Genomic DNA, 14,933 nt, shown 5'->3' with positions numbered 1-14,933 from the left:
TTGGATGGTTAGTGATGGTTGTTGGTGTTTGGTTTGTTGGTTGGTGGTGACTGTTGGGCAGTTGTATTTTTACCATGTAGGCAACCATTTCAGAGGTGTTTTTCTCTTCCTGTGCCCAAAACGCAGGTGTTTGAAGAGCTGCTTTTAGATGCTGACTACAGCATCAACGCAGGGAACTGGATGTGGTTGTCAGCCAGTGCCTTCTTCCACCACTACACACGGATCTTCTGCCCCGTCCGTTTCGGGAGGCGCACAGACCCCGAGGGGCAGTACATCCGGTAGGGCCATGCACGGCACGGTGCCATCTGCTGCTTCCCTGCTCCTCTGACAGCAGGAGCTGGGGAACTCAATCTGCATGAAACACAACCCCTGTGATTTTTTTAGTGTGGAAGGAGACTAGCAAACTGGCAAGGAAACCCCAGAGGCTGTGCTTATGTGGGTGATGACTGAGCATGGAACTGCTCTGACTTGTGAGCATCTGCAGTCTCCAGCAGTGTCCAGTTGCTGGGATAACACTGAGTGTGCTCCACTCCACGTTGTCAACTGTAGAAGTTAATGAGCTCCTTAAGGAGCCCAGGCATGCATACTGATCCTTATTAACCTGTCAGTGATTATATGGAGTCCATTCCTTCCAGGAACACAAACCTGTCTTTGCTAACATTAAGATGATTTTCTCTGGCAGTCTTTGGAAGTGTATAAAAGTGGGTTCTGTCCTACATTTTACTTGTCAGTGAAAAAGTTAACAGTGAAAATAGTTTGGATGAAGTCAAAACTGAAGTAATGCTTAAATCAATCCCGTTATTCATTGGTGTGAAGTCAGCTGGTGGAGGATGTTACTACCTGGAGGTAAAATGAACTTTCTCATGGATTGCAGTATCAGCAAAACCACCAAGAATGAATGTGGCATAGGTTGGATTACACTTAAGTGTGTGGGTATTTGTCTGCAGGGTCATAATAACAACATTTTATTGTTCTTGTGTTGTAGGAAGTACTTGCCTATTCTAAAGAACTTTCCCTCTAAATACATCTACGAGCCCTGGATGGCCTCTGAAGAGGAGCAGAAGCAAGCAGGATGTATCATAGGTAGCCTGGATACCGTGCTCAGGATTTCGCTGCTGATAATTGTCAAAAATAATCATGGGTGTGAAATGGAAGTGCCACACTTCCAACACAACTCGTGCGTTCATCTTTTGACAGGGGGTTCACCCAGCAGCCCACTTTCTGCCAACATTTTGGTCTGGTTTGATGGCTGTGGTTGCAATTCTTAGTGAGTTCTCAAAGTGCTTATCAGGGATTTTTGATGAGGTTTTACTCTTCCTGCACGTCATCCTTGAAAACAGTTGTTCACAAACGTACATGCTACCAAAATGTAATGACAGGAATAAGGCGTGATTGTGAAGTGGGGGATATTTTTTCTCTGCGAAGAGGGGTCTTATCAAAGTCCATTGAGGAGACATGATCAAATTTTTGAGCTGAATAGCTGATTGCAACGCTATACATTCAGTCTGAACATCTGCAGGTAGTGCATTTATGTCAACTGCAAACGGAGTCGCAAATGTACCAAAAAAATTGATGAATTTTTTTCAGCAATCTTGAAACCTGCTCTCAAATTCCTTTATCAAAACAGAAAACAAGGCTGCATCGAGAAATGTAGCTGTGTCTTTTAATGGCACCGAAGATGCCATTTCTCCAGTGACATTGTGTTTGTTATCAATACCTCTCATAAAAACAGCAAGTTGGGCTGTATCTGTAGCAGCAGGACTTTCATCCATCCCCAAAGCAAAGAATTTGAAATTATCAGCTTTACCCTCCAAATTTCTTTTGATAGATTTTCACATTTCTTCTGTTCACCTGTCCATAGTCTGGTGAAACAAACTGATTTTAGAAAAATCTGTTTGTGTGGGTTTTTTTTTGTTTTTTGTTTTTTTTTGTTTTTTTTTTTAAATTGGGACAAATTGTATCCACCACGCCTTCCATACATTGCTCCATAAAGAATTCGCTTTGGTGTAAACCCAGTGCAACACCCTTCCTTGGTCCTGCCAAGTCTCTGTCGTACCAGGTCGGGATTACCCCTTCCCGATGGTGGACCACAAGGCAGCCAGCGATCACAACCTGCAGCTGATGAAGCAGGTCCGAGAGGAGCAGTACAGAACAGCCCAGCTCACCAGAGGTAATAAAGACCTCTGTGCTTTCTGCAGGTCTGCTCGAACACCCCCCCAGCCCCCTTGTCTTCGAGGTGTGTCTCCAGGTGTGGGAGGCTCTGCAGCCCTGCCCGTGGTCTGGCCAACTAGGGCATCAATTTTTATAATCATGGGGTCCTTAAGGTTGGAGAAGACCTCTGAGATCCCCAAGCCCAACCCCACCCCACCATGCCCACTGACCATGTCCCTCAGTGCCACATCTTCGCGGTTCTGAGCTTCTCCGGGGTTGGGGACCCCACCTCTCGCTGGGTCACGTGGAATTCACTACTCCAATCCTGTGCCTCCTGATGTATCCAGGAGGTTGCACATTGATACCCACCAACCCTGCAGGACAGGGGAGTGAATGCTGGTGTCATTGCTCTGGAGATGTGGAAAACCAAAGCTTGAGACCTCAAGTACCTGCTTCTGGCATTGTTGCTGTTGCCTGTACATAGGTTTTCTGGCATACTTGGTAGCTTCGTCTGCTGCTGTCAATGCTGGCTGTTGCTGCGCTGCGGTCTGAAATGCTGCAAACTTTTATTCTTCCTTCCTTCTTGCCGCAGATGATGCAGATGACCCAATGGAAATGAAGCTGAAGCGAGATCGCTCTGAGGAAAACTTAACAAAGACAAAAGCAGCCAGGATGACAGAGCAAACCTAGGTCCCATCGGGGATTACCCACCCTCTGGGAACTGAGGAATGGCAGAAGGGAGAGCTGAGGCCATCTGAGCAGGAGGAGCTGCACTCAGTGCTTTGCCCTGCGTGTGCTGCTCCTGGTTGCAAAACAACCTCCAGCAAAAGCTCTGCATCTTCCCTGTATTTGTTACTGCAGTTATTTTGAGTGAATTTGTCTACCTGTTAGTGGCTTAGTAGTCATTTGTTGCAGCCATAGGTAATGGATGCGTTTCTATGTTGCTATTGTTCAAATCCACTCGATGTTCACACATCTTTATAAACAGTTTTAATGATAAATGCCACTCTTTCCAACGTGACAAATACATGCCAGTTTAAGAATAAATGTATATTAATGTGTTCACACATTAGTGTTAAAAGCGGGATTTGCCTGTCCTGGGTAGACAGGCAAATTTTAAGGGCATTGATGAAAAGTTTCTCAGTGGGTTAGGGCTGGTGTGCAGCTTCACCAAAGCTGTCCTTCCTGGCTTATTCCTCTAGAACTGTAGGATAGGTGTTATTTCTATCATGTACCACGTGTAAAAATTCCCCCTCCCATTGGAATGGCTCCTTTTGAAGCGTCCCAAGGCTGAGTAGTCCATTTTATTTGCTATGGTTGGGGTTTTGGCAGGGGTCAGAGGAGACGAGTGGGTTTTCATCACCGTGGAGACTCTTTTGTATATAAAAGAAAAAAAAAGGATTTCCGACATGAAAAATGGAAGGTGTGTAGAGCAATCTGCGGCGCTCTCGTTGTGTGCGGGGAATGGAGCAGCGCTGTGCGCCCCGCGCCCGGCAGGGGGCGCTGCACGGCGCCATATGGCCACGAGGGGGCGCCAGGAACGGCTCCTTCCCGCCCCCACTTCCGGCCCTGCCAGAAGCTCTCCTTCCCCGACGCCGCCAACCGCTTCCGGCCACCACCGGAAGTGCCGCCGCCGCTCGCTATGTCCGTCGCTGCCGCACGGTGGCGTCGCGTTCCACTTCCTTTCTCTCCCGGAAGTGTCCGGAACGGAAGTGGCCACCGAGCGGCGGCTGTTTTACGGGAAGTGACGGCCCGCCGCGCCCCTCCCGCCGCGGCTGTTGTTCGCAGCCGGCTCTGCGCTCTCGCCCGCGGCTGGGGCCCGCCCCGCCATGTCCCGCCGCCCGCTGGGGGCCCCGCGGAGCCGAGAGGAGCGGCCGGGCAGCTCCGCGCAGTTGTGAGTACCGGGCCCGGGCGGCGCGGTGCGGGCCGGCCCGGCGCTCACCCCCTCCCGGCGGAGGGCGGAGGGGGGCGGGCAGCGACGCCGCCGCCGTCTCCGCCGCCGCGCTCCCAGGCGGCTCGGCAGGTCCCGGTACGGCCGAGCAGGGAGCCACCCGCAAGGTACGGTCCCGCCGCCCTCCTCCCGCCGCCGTCGGCCGGGCCCGGCTCGGCGAGGGGCGACGCCGCAACGCCCGGTGCCGGGTGGCCGCTACGGGGCGCTGGGCTGGGGAGGCCCCGGGGCGTGGCGGGCAGCGGGAGGGCCGTCCGTCCGTCCGTCCGTCGAGGCTCTCACACCTCCACCCGCTCGATGCCTCGATGGGGCGATGGCACAGAGCGTGCCCGGGCAGCGGGAAGGACGGAAGGAGGTGAGGTGTGGGGTGATGCCGGGAACTGGGAGCCCGTTGGCCTGTCGGTTTGTGGGTCCGAGCGCGTGTTTTGTTGTTGGGAAGCCGCTTCATCGCGGTGAGGGTGTTCTGCTCGGTTCTTTTGGGGCTGAGGGTTTGCTGGGGCTGTGTCGGCTCTGTGCTGTGCCGTGTGGCTGGGCTGGCTGTGTCTTGGTGGAGCCGTGAGTCTCAGCAGGTGGTCTGTCCCTGTCAATTAGCCCTGGGAGTAATTGCTCTTAAATGTTCCTGCTACAAGGACTATTCTGGAGCGTGAGAAACTGTTTCTGTACAGAACTATTAGCAAGCATAAAGTGTTTCTTCTGCCATTGCTGAAAGTAACTGGATTACAGGAAAATATCAAGTTAATGGGAAAAGTTTTCACCAAAGTTCTGGACGGGGTTTCTGACTTCATATAGAAACTCAAAATCACTTTCTAAGCTTTGTTCAGCAATAAAATGTTTTATTATAAGCAACAAAATGTTTTATTATAATAGTCAGCTAACACATGAATAGGATGTGGATATATAAAGGAAATACTGTAGTCAGTTAGCTTTAATTTGTTCCTAGGCTTATGCTGTCCACTTATGCTCAATCTTATTTGGCCGCTTCCAGGATTTGACTGTGCCTGTTCAAATAAATGAAGTTGGTTTTCTGAGGTATGTAGCACTCGTGGTCCCTGATTGAATTATTCATAGTGAAGAGGAGAAAGTTGTCTCTAAAGCATTACCTGGGAGGATAGGCAGTCGGGAAAGCAGCTCACTAGAAATCAAAGAATTCAGACTTTAGATTGCTGTGGTTGATTGTATGAGTGAAGAAAAGAGGAATCGTTGCAACAGAGGAAAATACAGCATCTACTTTCGTTTCTTCTAGCTTGATATAAAAGTAGTGCTTTCATGTATATATATGTTAAAAAATCTTTCCTTCCTGTTTCCTTCTCTTATTTCTGCTTTCTTAGGTTGCTTAATGCTCGACTCCCGTAGTTGAGTAGGAAGCTTTTGGTATTGCCGTGCAGTACCTTTGTAGCAAAATAATGGCTGTTTTTGCTGAAGACAATGTCACCTCGGTGTCACTTACCTCTGTGACTGTCACAGGATTTTATTTTCTTTTATATATAGAAGAAAGTTGGCTACCTGAATGTGGCAGTTTCTTTGGTGGCGTTAGAGATTTCTATCTTCTTCCACTGTTTGTAGTTCCAGGAGTTTATTGTCTTCAAGTTCTATTCAGAGAGCTGCCTTAATATTCAGTATCACGCATGTGAAAGTAACACTGAAGCATCGTGGTATGCAACAACAGAAGTATTTCCTCGTGTCAGTGTGTGACCTTTGAGAAGGTTTGTGTTTGTGGGGTAGGGAAGCAGAGGAGGATGAAGAGGAGAAGGAAAATTCTATTTGAGTTATTGTGGGAAAAGAATCCCCGTGAGCAATTCAGCATGTTTCCCATGTTTTGGGTTTTTTAATTTTCAAAAGGAAAATAAATGAGGCACTTCTTGAACAAAATGAATCTGGCATCCTTAAAGGAGGAAACTGATGGAAAGGTTTTTCACTCTGCTCAAGGAAATCTTAAAGCATATTCTTCTAAGAATAAAATGCTTACAGAGAGAAGACGTGTGGTTTCTGGATCTCCTCTTCATTATTTTACAATGTCTAAAAATGTTGGAAATGCTTCATTTTATTTTGATAATATATGAAAGATCAGTCTTGGTTATTTGTTTGTATCACTTGGGAGAGCCCGTAGTGATGTCAGAGGTATGCCATGAAGCATTTTCAACTTGCATCCCAAATAGCAGAAGTGCCTAAAATTGCTGACAGTGACATCTTTCCTTTGCATCTGTAGATGTTTGAGTAAATACATGTGAATAAGGCTTCTCAATATCTCATCTGAACGTTTCCTTTCCTTCTTGTCTATCTTTTAGCTTTTTGTAATTCTGCAATCCTGTAAGTACCTGTTATTTGTTTCAAGTAAAAGAATGCTGTTGGTAGAAAGTTATTGTTTGGGGTTTCTTGCTCTTTTTGCGTTGTGGGCGAGGATAAAAAACTGAAGTTGTCTTCTGTAAACATGGAAAGCTGAGTGAGTGTGGAGTTCAGACAAACTGGAAACGTTGTGGGAGGTTTCTTCCTAAAGTTAAAGGCTGCTGTTTAGAGCTTGGCCCTGAGAACAGTTGTGTAAGCCCAGAAAAAGGGGGGTGTAGGAGGGGAGGGGAGGGGAGTGATGCATGGTGGAAATGAGAAGTGTGGAGGTGAGTGCTAGGAACTGCTGCTGAAAGTAATGTTGATACAGATGCGTCTGCTATCACATGTTGCTGTTTTTCTTGCTTCATCTCTCTTTGCCTGCTGCTTACTCTCCTCTCCAAATGTTAGAGCTGTCCCCTTACTATGACAGGCAAAAGAACATGCTCCTCAGCAGGTTTCTTCTGCCCTTGGATGCCTGCTCGCAGTGCTAGGTAGTTTGAGTGGAGGTAAGTGCCTGTTTGCACACCAAAAGTTGTGGAGATTCAGCAGTTCTGCGTCTGTGAAGCTTTCTGAAAATTCCCTTCTTAATTTTCTTTCAAAATGTTATTGTTTAAACAGAGGAAAGAAGAAAGGTTGAGAATGTGGATCACGGAGTTATTAAAGAGGCATTCAGAGCGTGTAAGGGATGCACAGTGCTGTCCAGGAGCTCAGTGCTGAACTTCGTGGTTCTGCGTTATCAGTAGAGCTAGGAGGTTTACAAGTGGTTCGAAAAATACGTTGGTTTTTTTTCTGCTTTAATTACATTCAAACATTCAAGTGTTTCTAGTTGTTGCTCTTCATTCAAGCAAAAATATTTATGTAAGATCACAACACTTCAGTGCTAGTTTTTGTCCACTGACCTTTCTGATTCCCAATCACCCGACTCCTTTTTACCACTAAGCTCTCTGATGGCAGCATCCACCAAGAACTATGTAGTGCATTGCCAATGCTGTCATTTTCCAGGGTGCCATTGTTTTTAAAACAAAGAATTTCTTGACTGCTGCACCGATAAATTATGTAAGCCTCTGCTTTTTCCACACAGTATGGCTAGAAATTGGCATTTACCAAAGTATTGGATGGGAGAACTAGTTGTAAGGTTACAGCAAAGGAAACTCTGCATGTCTAAGCCTTTAGACAGACAGTAGCCTAGTTTTTTACATGGGCCATCAAAGGAAACGTGATCTCTGACTACCAGGAGCTGACCTACTCAGGGAGTCCAGAGCACCCTTATGGTTTCTCATTTGCTGGGAAAGGATAATGTCTGAGCAGATGCAACGGTTGCATGCGTGGATGTTCTCTCCTAATCACTTTGTTCTAAGCTGCCTCGGAAGCCCAAGCTCTATGACTTTGAGCTCTATGACAAAAAATGCCAGTGATTGAAAAACTACTTGACAGCAAACAGAATGCAGTTCTGTTGTCATCGGGACTGAGTTTGGGAAATAAGCTCATGCCCTTGTTTTCACTTAACTTATTGGTGTAGAAAGTCAGTAGGACAAAACTAGAATGCTTTCAATGACTGACAGCACAGTTGGAAGCTGTGCCTTTTAATCCTGATACTGATGTCAAGCCCATGAAACCTGCTTGCTGTTCACTGGATCTTTTCTGCTCTATTGAGAGAAACTGTTTTGTTCCTGTTGGCCTCAGCCTGCCGTGTCCTGTCAGCAGTGCGCTGGGCAGTAGGTTGTCCTACTGTGAGCCCAGGAGTTCTTTGGGAAGATTCTTTCATCCAGGCAAACTCACTTGGAGTGGGAAGTCTCTCAAATCCATTGCAAGACAGAAAGTCTTATGTCATTCCCCTCTTGGCGTTTGAAGCAGTCACGATTAACTTTCAAATTGGCAATGTTCTATCTGTCTGCTGTTTTGACTTCTTGTCTCCACATCTGCATCTTCTCTTCAGACTTCAGTGGTTCTGATTCTCTGCATTCCTTCTAGTTCTTGAAGCCCTTTTCTTCTTAGATTTCTGTTTTCATAAATCTTATAGAACTTCCATGTGTTCCTTGATAACATTCGTTTTCTTTAATTTGTTTGAAGCTGACTGACTTTGTAATACGTATCTGTCTAAAGAATGAATAAGCAGGTGAGCTGTAGGCAGATCAGTCGGTCTCTGTGCATCTTATTTCACAAAGTGAATGTATTTTGCATCTTAATTTATTTTTTCCATCAGTGTGCCTAAAGTAATTTCTGCTTCCATCGTGCCATATAATTAATCTGCCTATATTTTCCTGAAGCTTTTTGAAGTTCATACTTCTGAGCACTAAGTAGGGAGTGTTAATAGTAGCAGGGAGCAAAATTATGGCTTTTCTGTGAAAGCTGGAGGTAGCATTTTTTTTTTTGCCATTGTAGAAGGAAAGGCCCAGTGAGTAGAAGAGGAGGGTAATTTAAGATACTTTCTTGGGTCTTTAAACTTGCTTTTATCTGGCAAGGATGCTCGTTCTTGCTTCTCTGTGGTGTAACTGTTGGATGTAATGATCAGTCTGTGGTGTTCTGAAATGCTAACCCAAAATGTGCGGTGTGGTCAGTGTGATTTTTGCCCATGAAGTTGCTGAAAATCAGATCTGGAGTTTTTTGGTAGTGAGTCTGTTTCTAAAGCATAGCAGCACTGGGTGTACAATTCACTGATGGGCATTAATTAAAATATCTGTGCTGTGTTCACTTACACTTTCTTTCTTTTTTTTTTTCTTGTCTCCTTTCTTTGTTTTGTTAAGCATTGCAGGCTGTATGTACCGAGTAGTTCAGACGACGGGACCAGATGGAAAAAACCTTCTGAAACTACTCCCAATTTCTAAATCTTCTGGAAACTCTGTGCCAATAGTTCAGTCTTCAGCCATGTCAAATAATCCTAAAGGGAATGTTTCTAGCCCAGTTCATCTTGCTTTTAAGACACAGCTTGCCAGTGCTGCTGCACCTTCATCTGTTAAGATGCCTGTTTTTCAGTCTCCTAATTCTGGCAAGATTATTCTTGCAAGGACATTAGACAAACAGGAAAGTGTTAGAGCAGGTTCTGATAAGGAAAGCGTAACGACAGAATCAGCTGCTGACACCCAGAGTAGTTGTGTTTCGGTTGATAGCCGGTCTTTGCAGAACGCTGCCGTAACGAGCTCATCTGAGCAGAGTCACACTGCATCCATGTCGGTAAACACAGAAGATAATTCCATTCCTGTGAAGCCTCCGGTACTGCCCTCTGGCCACCACCTCCAGATACCAGCAGATGCAGAAGTGAAATCTGTCCCAGCTTCTTTTTTACCAACTTCAATCCAGCAAAAAATACTTGCTGCTGCCTCAACGAATGCGTCTGATGGAGCTGACGGTAAAAAAATGCCGACTGTGATTTATGTGTCGCCCGTGAACGCAGTGAAAACAGCACTTCCCAAGTGTTTGCAAGCTGCTGGCCCCAAACCTGCCCTGGACGTTTCAAAAACGTTGCTCGTGACGGCTCCACGAAAGGCACGTAGCTCTTCTCCTGAGACGGGAACGTCCGATGGTCAGCAGCGCCCGCGTGCGCCGATGAAATGGATTGTGCGAGAAAGCCCGCAGCTGCCAGCGCCTTGCCTTATTCCTGTGAAGTCGTCCAATAACGTGGCTTCCAAGATCTTGAAAACTCTGTCCGAGATGAAGAATGTAGAAGTGAACCCTGCGAATATGTTGCCGTTGTGTTCTAGCGGTCCCGGTGTAAGCCAAACAAAAATCACGTCCATGAAGGATAACGCTCTGGTCATGTACAATGGGAAAGTCTATTTATTGACCAGGAGGGGCTCTGATGTTCTGTCGGCCCAAGCTGACATGCAAGCATCTTCCTCTTCTGGTGCTTCACTTAAAAAGGAGACATCCAAGCTGATTGATTCTACTGAAGTCACTAAAATAAGCAGTAAAGTGGTGAATCTGGTATTGTCCAAAAGCAAAGGAATGGCGTTGCCTCAGAAAGATCCCACAGGGTGTACAAACTCTAAAGTTTCTTCGCCTGCCGGTTTAAGAAATTCCTTAAAATCTGCACCTGCAGCTCTGGTGACACCAAGTGTCGAGGAGCAGAGTTCCACTGTAAACCAGGGAAAGAGTTTGCCCTTCACCGAGAGCATCTCCAGTGGAATGACCCCAGTTACAACATTAGGGATGCAGGAAAATACATGCCAAGGTGGCAAGGAAACGATTCATTGCCCCGAAGCAGCAAGTGCTGTTTTACCTCAGTCTAAACAAGAGTGTGCTTTCAGTGAAGACTGGCAAAAGGTAACTGCAATAAACGTGACAATCTCAGTCTCTGCTCAGTTGTTGTGTGGCCCTGGTTCTGTTTGAGTGAAATAGCTTTTTCGTAACTTGACGGACTGTTCTAACCTGGTGTCCTGTCACCAGAAATGCTGGTCTGAAATGTGATTTATTTTTTTTTTAGTTCAAAAGCTGAAAAGATTTTTTTTTTCCCCCAAGTAAAATTGCACTGTGCAAATGGGAAAAGGCATGAAGAAATGAAAAGGACAGGGAGAAGGTGTCTCCTTATTTCTGCACAAGATCAGTTATAGCACGTGAGAATATGGGGAAGCTGTTCAGCATTCGAGCTCTGGAAGCTCTCTGCTTTATGACGTCGCAGCATGGCTGCTGGCCGTGCTGTAGGTGTGGTGTGAAGTAGGGAAGCTTGGAGTGATGTGAAAGGAAAGCAGGGCGGGCAAGCAGAGGTTGTCATTCTGTGACAAACTGGTGTTCCTCATCCAGTTTCTGCTAGCTGATAGAGCCAAAGGCAAGAGCTACGTTTCCTTTCTTTCGTGCTGGGACGCAGTGGGATCCACCTCCTTTGTCTTGTGGCTTGATATCAGGCAGACGAAGCTCAGGATCTTTAATGACAACAGTGCTGTCCCCATTTTGACTGCCTGTGTGTTCTTTTAAAATCATAGTGTAAGAAATATCTCAAAAAGGCTTTAGCTGCAAATTCCACAAACTCTGTACCCATGAAGGACTGCAAATCAAGATTTCAGTTGCTTGCAAGGGCAGAATGAGCTTACCTCCAGATGAGGAATCATTCGGAAGCAAGTGTTTACTTGCTCCTGTTGACCAGGCCAAAGAGGAATGTCAGATGAGCGTGTGTGTGCACATTTCAGGCATTTATTCTTTCAGTAGATCGAAGGATCTCTTCCTCACTCCCAAAAAAATCATTCAGGTAGACTTTTTCATGAGGGCTGTGTGGTGCAAAGTGGTAGCATTTGCCTTCATAGCTATGAAAAATAGCGTTTCAGTTGTTGGCTTCTAGTCCTTAACTTTGCAAGCCTATGGATGCCAGATGTAATGATGTGAGCTTGACCTTGCACATAAAAAAAAAAAAAAACAAACCCAACCAACCAAACAAAAAAAACCCATTCAGATTTCAGTGAGGATTAGATATGAGAGGTGGTTAGTAGTGCTTTGTTGGTATTATCAACCACAATGCAAATATGCAGTGATTTCAGCGGTCTGGAAGTGATGATGTATAGGACACTGTCTGATCTTTTGTCATCTTCCTTGGATACTGCTGACCTTTAGGACAGGTGACTCCCTCGTTGCTTCTTTTAATTCTGTAGTTTACTAGTTGGTCTTTGCATTTACTGGATGTTGTGCAATGTACTTGGTGTTATGAGTGACCAATAAGAATTAGACCTATGATAATCTGTCTGTAACTCCTCAAAATTGGCTTACATGTGTTAAATGCAACTCGTGTCAAATAACCAATTTTTGTTAGGGTTTTTAGTAAACTAAGGCTTTTTTGTACGTGGAGAGATTCATGGTTCTCTTACTGTTTCTGTATTTCAGGTCCAGCATAAAAAAATGTATTCACTAGGAAAAGGTAATGAAATCAAAGACCACGAGAAGCCACATTGGAAACAGTATTTGCAATTAAGAAAAAAATTTGGTCTCTATAAGGAGGAGAGAGTCTACCTTAAGAGAATACCATTAACAACCTCCTGCGAGAAACCAGATGAGAGGGTGTGCTCCAGTAACAGCTTGGAAAGGAAAAATGATTCTTGCACTTCTTCCTCATTAGACGTGACAATAACAGACCAGCATCGGGAATGTATTAAAGAGGAAAAGGTATCTTGATTTTTTTTCGGTGCTAAAATGTGTGTACTGCAGCACACTCAGAAGGCAGCGTCAGTGCAGTCGATACATAGACTGCGCTTTTTGCATGGACCATCCCACCTCTGGATTCGTCAGGGGGAGTCAGTAATCGTTAGATCCCTGTGGGAGCTGATCTCAGACTTGTTGCTGCACTGCTGCAGGGCTGAGTGATCTTAGTACGATTTCATCCTCTTTTCTGGGTTCAGCTGGAAGACACCTGAAGAACAAATGCTTTGATGAAGGTGACCCTCTAGTTATGACTGAACTAAAAGGACAGCATTTATGGGAGTAGCAACTATACCTCTGTGATCTTGATTCGTATTCAGCCTTCTGCAAACAGTTAGGTATATCCAGTAGTGCAATGGATGTATGCAGAGTAATCAAGAATTTTCCTGGGCAGCTTTGTCTGTGTATTCCAAATCAGACACGTGCTGTTGTTTCAAGGCACTTCAGACATTCACGTAACTGCATGTGTCTCGCTTCCCAAAAGAGCTATCTGCTTTGTCACGTGCAGTGTTATTTAAAGAAATTTGCTCATTTACTCGTCAGGCGTTGAAGTTACAATGTCTTTATAAACTTAGCCCTTCGTCATTGGATAGGAACATTCCGGAGCGCTTCTGGAAAGGTTCCTTTAATGTAAAGACTTCCATTTCAATCCATGGAAGTGATTTTAGCCACAGAAAGTGGTTCTCTTCGGCTGTGGTGTTCTACATTTTCTCTTGTACAGTTGTACTCTACCGAGTCAAAGGGACTTTTTCAACTGAGTGTTGAGAGCCCTACATTGAGCAGATCTACTGCCTAGTGAAGTAATTCTAAGAAACATGCGATAAGAAACTCCTGTAATACATGCCTAATAACTGTGGTGATGTAATGTAGAATGGTCCTCAGTTTAACAGAAGTGTGTTTTGTGTGTTTCTTGATCATACAGATTGTTTTGGATCTAGAAGAGGACTTGTCTAAGAAAAGAAAAACAAAATCTTTGCCGACAGACAATGGGAAGAGAAGGAGAACATCTGTCAGGTCAACCACGAGCTCAAGTACAGAAGATAGCAGCCCAAGTTCTATGGCACTTAACAGAAGTGTTTCTCCTCCACCAGACTTACTGCAGCAAAGCGTTTCCACTGACTTTGTTATATCCTCAGTAGACTCTGAACAAGAGCCGTGTTCCCAAAGCAGTGATGCTACAGACTCGGATATGCCAGTGTTAGTGTCTTGTGAAGATCATGCATCGCTTTTCGAAGGCTCTTTCAGAGATGATGCTTTCCCTTTGACTCCACCAGACTTGGACGAAACAATCCGGGATGAAAAGATCAAACGACTCAAGCAGCTCTTAAGAGAGCGCGAAGCAGCACTTGAAGAAATGCGTAAAAAAAACGCAGCAAACCTGAAATACTGAAGGCGGTGGTGGTCTGAGCCGCGTTCATCTCAGTGACCTGAAGCAATTTTGTATGTGAATGGAGGTGAATAATTCTGGAAAACCGAGGACCTTTAAGGAAATTTACAATATGTATTTAGAAAAATAAATTTCTATTAAAGACTAGAAATAAAAGTCTTGGACCATCACGTTCTACTTCTGGGACATGTATGCGTATCAGAATGCAGAAGAGAGGTGGTTTTTATTATTTTTAGCGTATCCTCTGTATTTTGCATTAAAGGGGTTTCTCAGTTAGTCATAGAAAATAAACTTTCCCGCTTTGGAAATTCGTAGCCCATCTGTTAGAGACAGAGTGCAAATACCAAACCCCCCTTGTAAATATTTTTTTTTTCGTTCATATTTTATAATGCATGACAACTTTTGTGAATTACAGAGAGCTGTCACTTGTCATAAAAGGTCCATGGTCAGTGTTTAATAAATGCTATTTAAGTGGTCTGGGATTTAGTTTTCAGGCAGTAATAATGCTGATATTTATACAAAACGGGGTGGATCTAGTACTAACAGCTGCTGAAGTGTACCAGTAAAGTTATTTAGATACATGTTTCCTGCAGTTATTTTTGTAAGCCTTTATAAGGCCTTTGTCAGATGTGCAGTGTTGAAGTTTGGTTGTAGGTTTCTTTGGTGGGTGGGTAGGGTGGGTTGTTATTTTTTTTTTAATGAGTTAAGCTGAATCATTCCTTATTTAAGCAAAAAAAAGATACGTTTCTTTATCTGTGAGTGGTATCTTTAATAATTCCTAATGAATATCTCTTCGGTTAACTTGTTCAGTCTTTATTTGAATGTCTCCTTCGTTTGATGCTGCCTAAGTTTTGCACTGTAGGAGAGAGAGAGCACAGAAGCTGTCTTTGCCATTGTGATTTTTATAGCTCTTCAGTGCGTCTCCCCAGCGTATTGTGTCCTGTGTTGTGTGGAGGCCTTCTGCTCCTCTCTGATGTCCACGTCATGGAATGAGCTAAGCTGGAAGAT

At 44.8% G+C, this 14,933-nt stretch overlaps 2 protein-coding genes across 7 annotated transcripts in view; both read left to right on the top strand.

Moving 5' to 3' along the window:
• LOC110388166 (cryptochrome-1-like) overlaps nucleotides 1–3,568 on the top strand; it is a 10,644-nt gene extending 7,076 nt beyond the window's left edge. For all 4 annotated transcript variants that reach the window (XM_021377125.1, XM_021377123.1, XM_021377124.1 and 1 more), the window contains exons 8-11: nucleotides 127–278; nucleotides 986–1,083; nucleotides 2,060–2,170; nucleotides 2,744–3,568. In XM_021377125.1, the coding sequence (XP_021232800.1) occupies nucleotides 127–278; nucleotides 986–1,083; nucleotides 2,060–2,170; nucleotides 2,744–2,841 (459 nt within the window). In that variant the 3' untranslated portion in view covers nucleotides 2,842–3,568. The remainder of the gene's footprint in view (nucleotides 1–126; nucleotides 279–985; nucleotides 1,084–2,059; nucleotides 2,171–2,743) is intronic.
• On the top strand, nucleotides 3,737–14,506 carry LRIF1 (ligand dependent nuclear receptor interacting factor 1). Of its 3 annotated transcripts, XM_021377523.1 has the most exons (5): nucleotides 3,737–4,045; nucleotides 5,040–5,128; nucleotides 9,166–10,681; nucleotides 12,227–12,505; nucleotides 13,461–14,506. In XM_021377523.1, the coding sequence occupies exons 1-5, from the start codon at nucleotides 3,794–3,796 to the stop codon at nucleotides 13,926–13,928; spliced, it is 2,604 nt and encodes an 867-aa protein (XP_021233198.1). In that variant the 5' UTR covers nucleotides 3,737–3,793; the 3' UTR covers nucleotides 13,929–14,506. The 3 variants fall into 3 exon arrangements, with proteins under 3 accessions (XP_021233198.1, XP_021233199.1, XP_021233200.1); XM_021377524.1 differs by lacking the exon at nucleotides 5,040–5,128 and having other exon boundaries at nucleotides 3,886–4,045; XM_021377525.1 differs by lacking the exons at nucleotides 3,737–4,045; nucleotides 5,040–5,128 and adding an exon at nucleotides 4,225–4,454.

The sequence above is a fragment of the Numida meleagris genome, chromosome 25 (genome assembly GCF_002078875.1).
Source record: "Numida meleagris isolate 19003 breed g44 Domestic line chromosome 25, NumMel1.0, whole genome shotgun sequence".
Lineage (NCBI taxonomy): Eukaryota > Metazoa > Chordata > Aves > Galliformes > Numididae > Numida > Numida meleagris.
The sequence above is the reverse complement of the archived record's forward strand: the minus strand, read 5'-3'. Positions and strand labels throughout refer to the sequence as shown.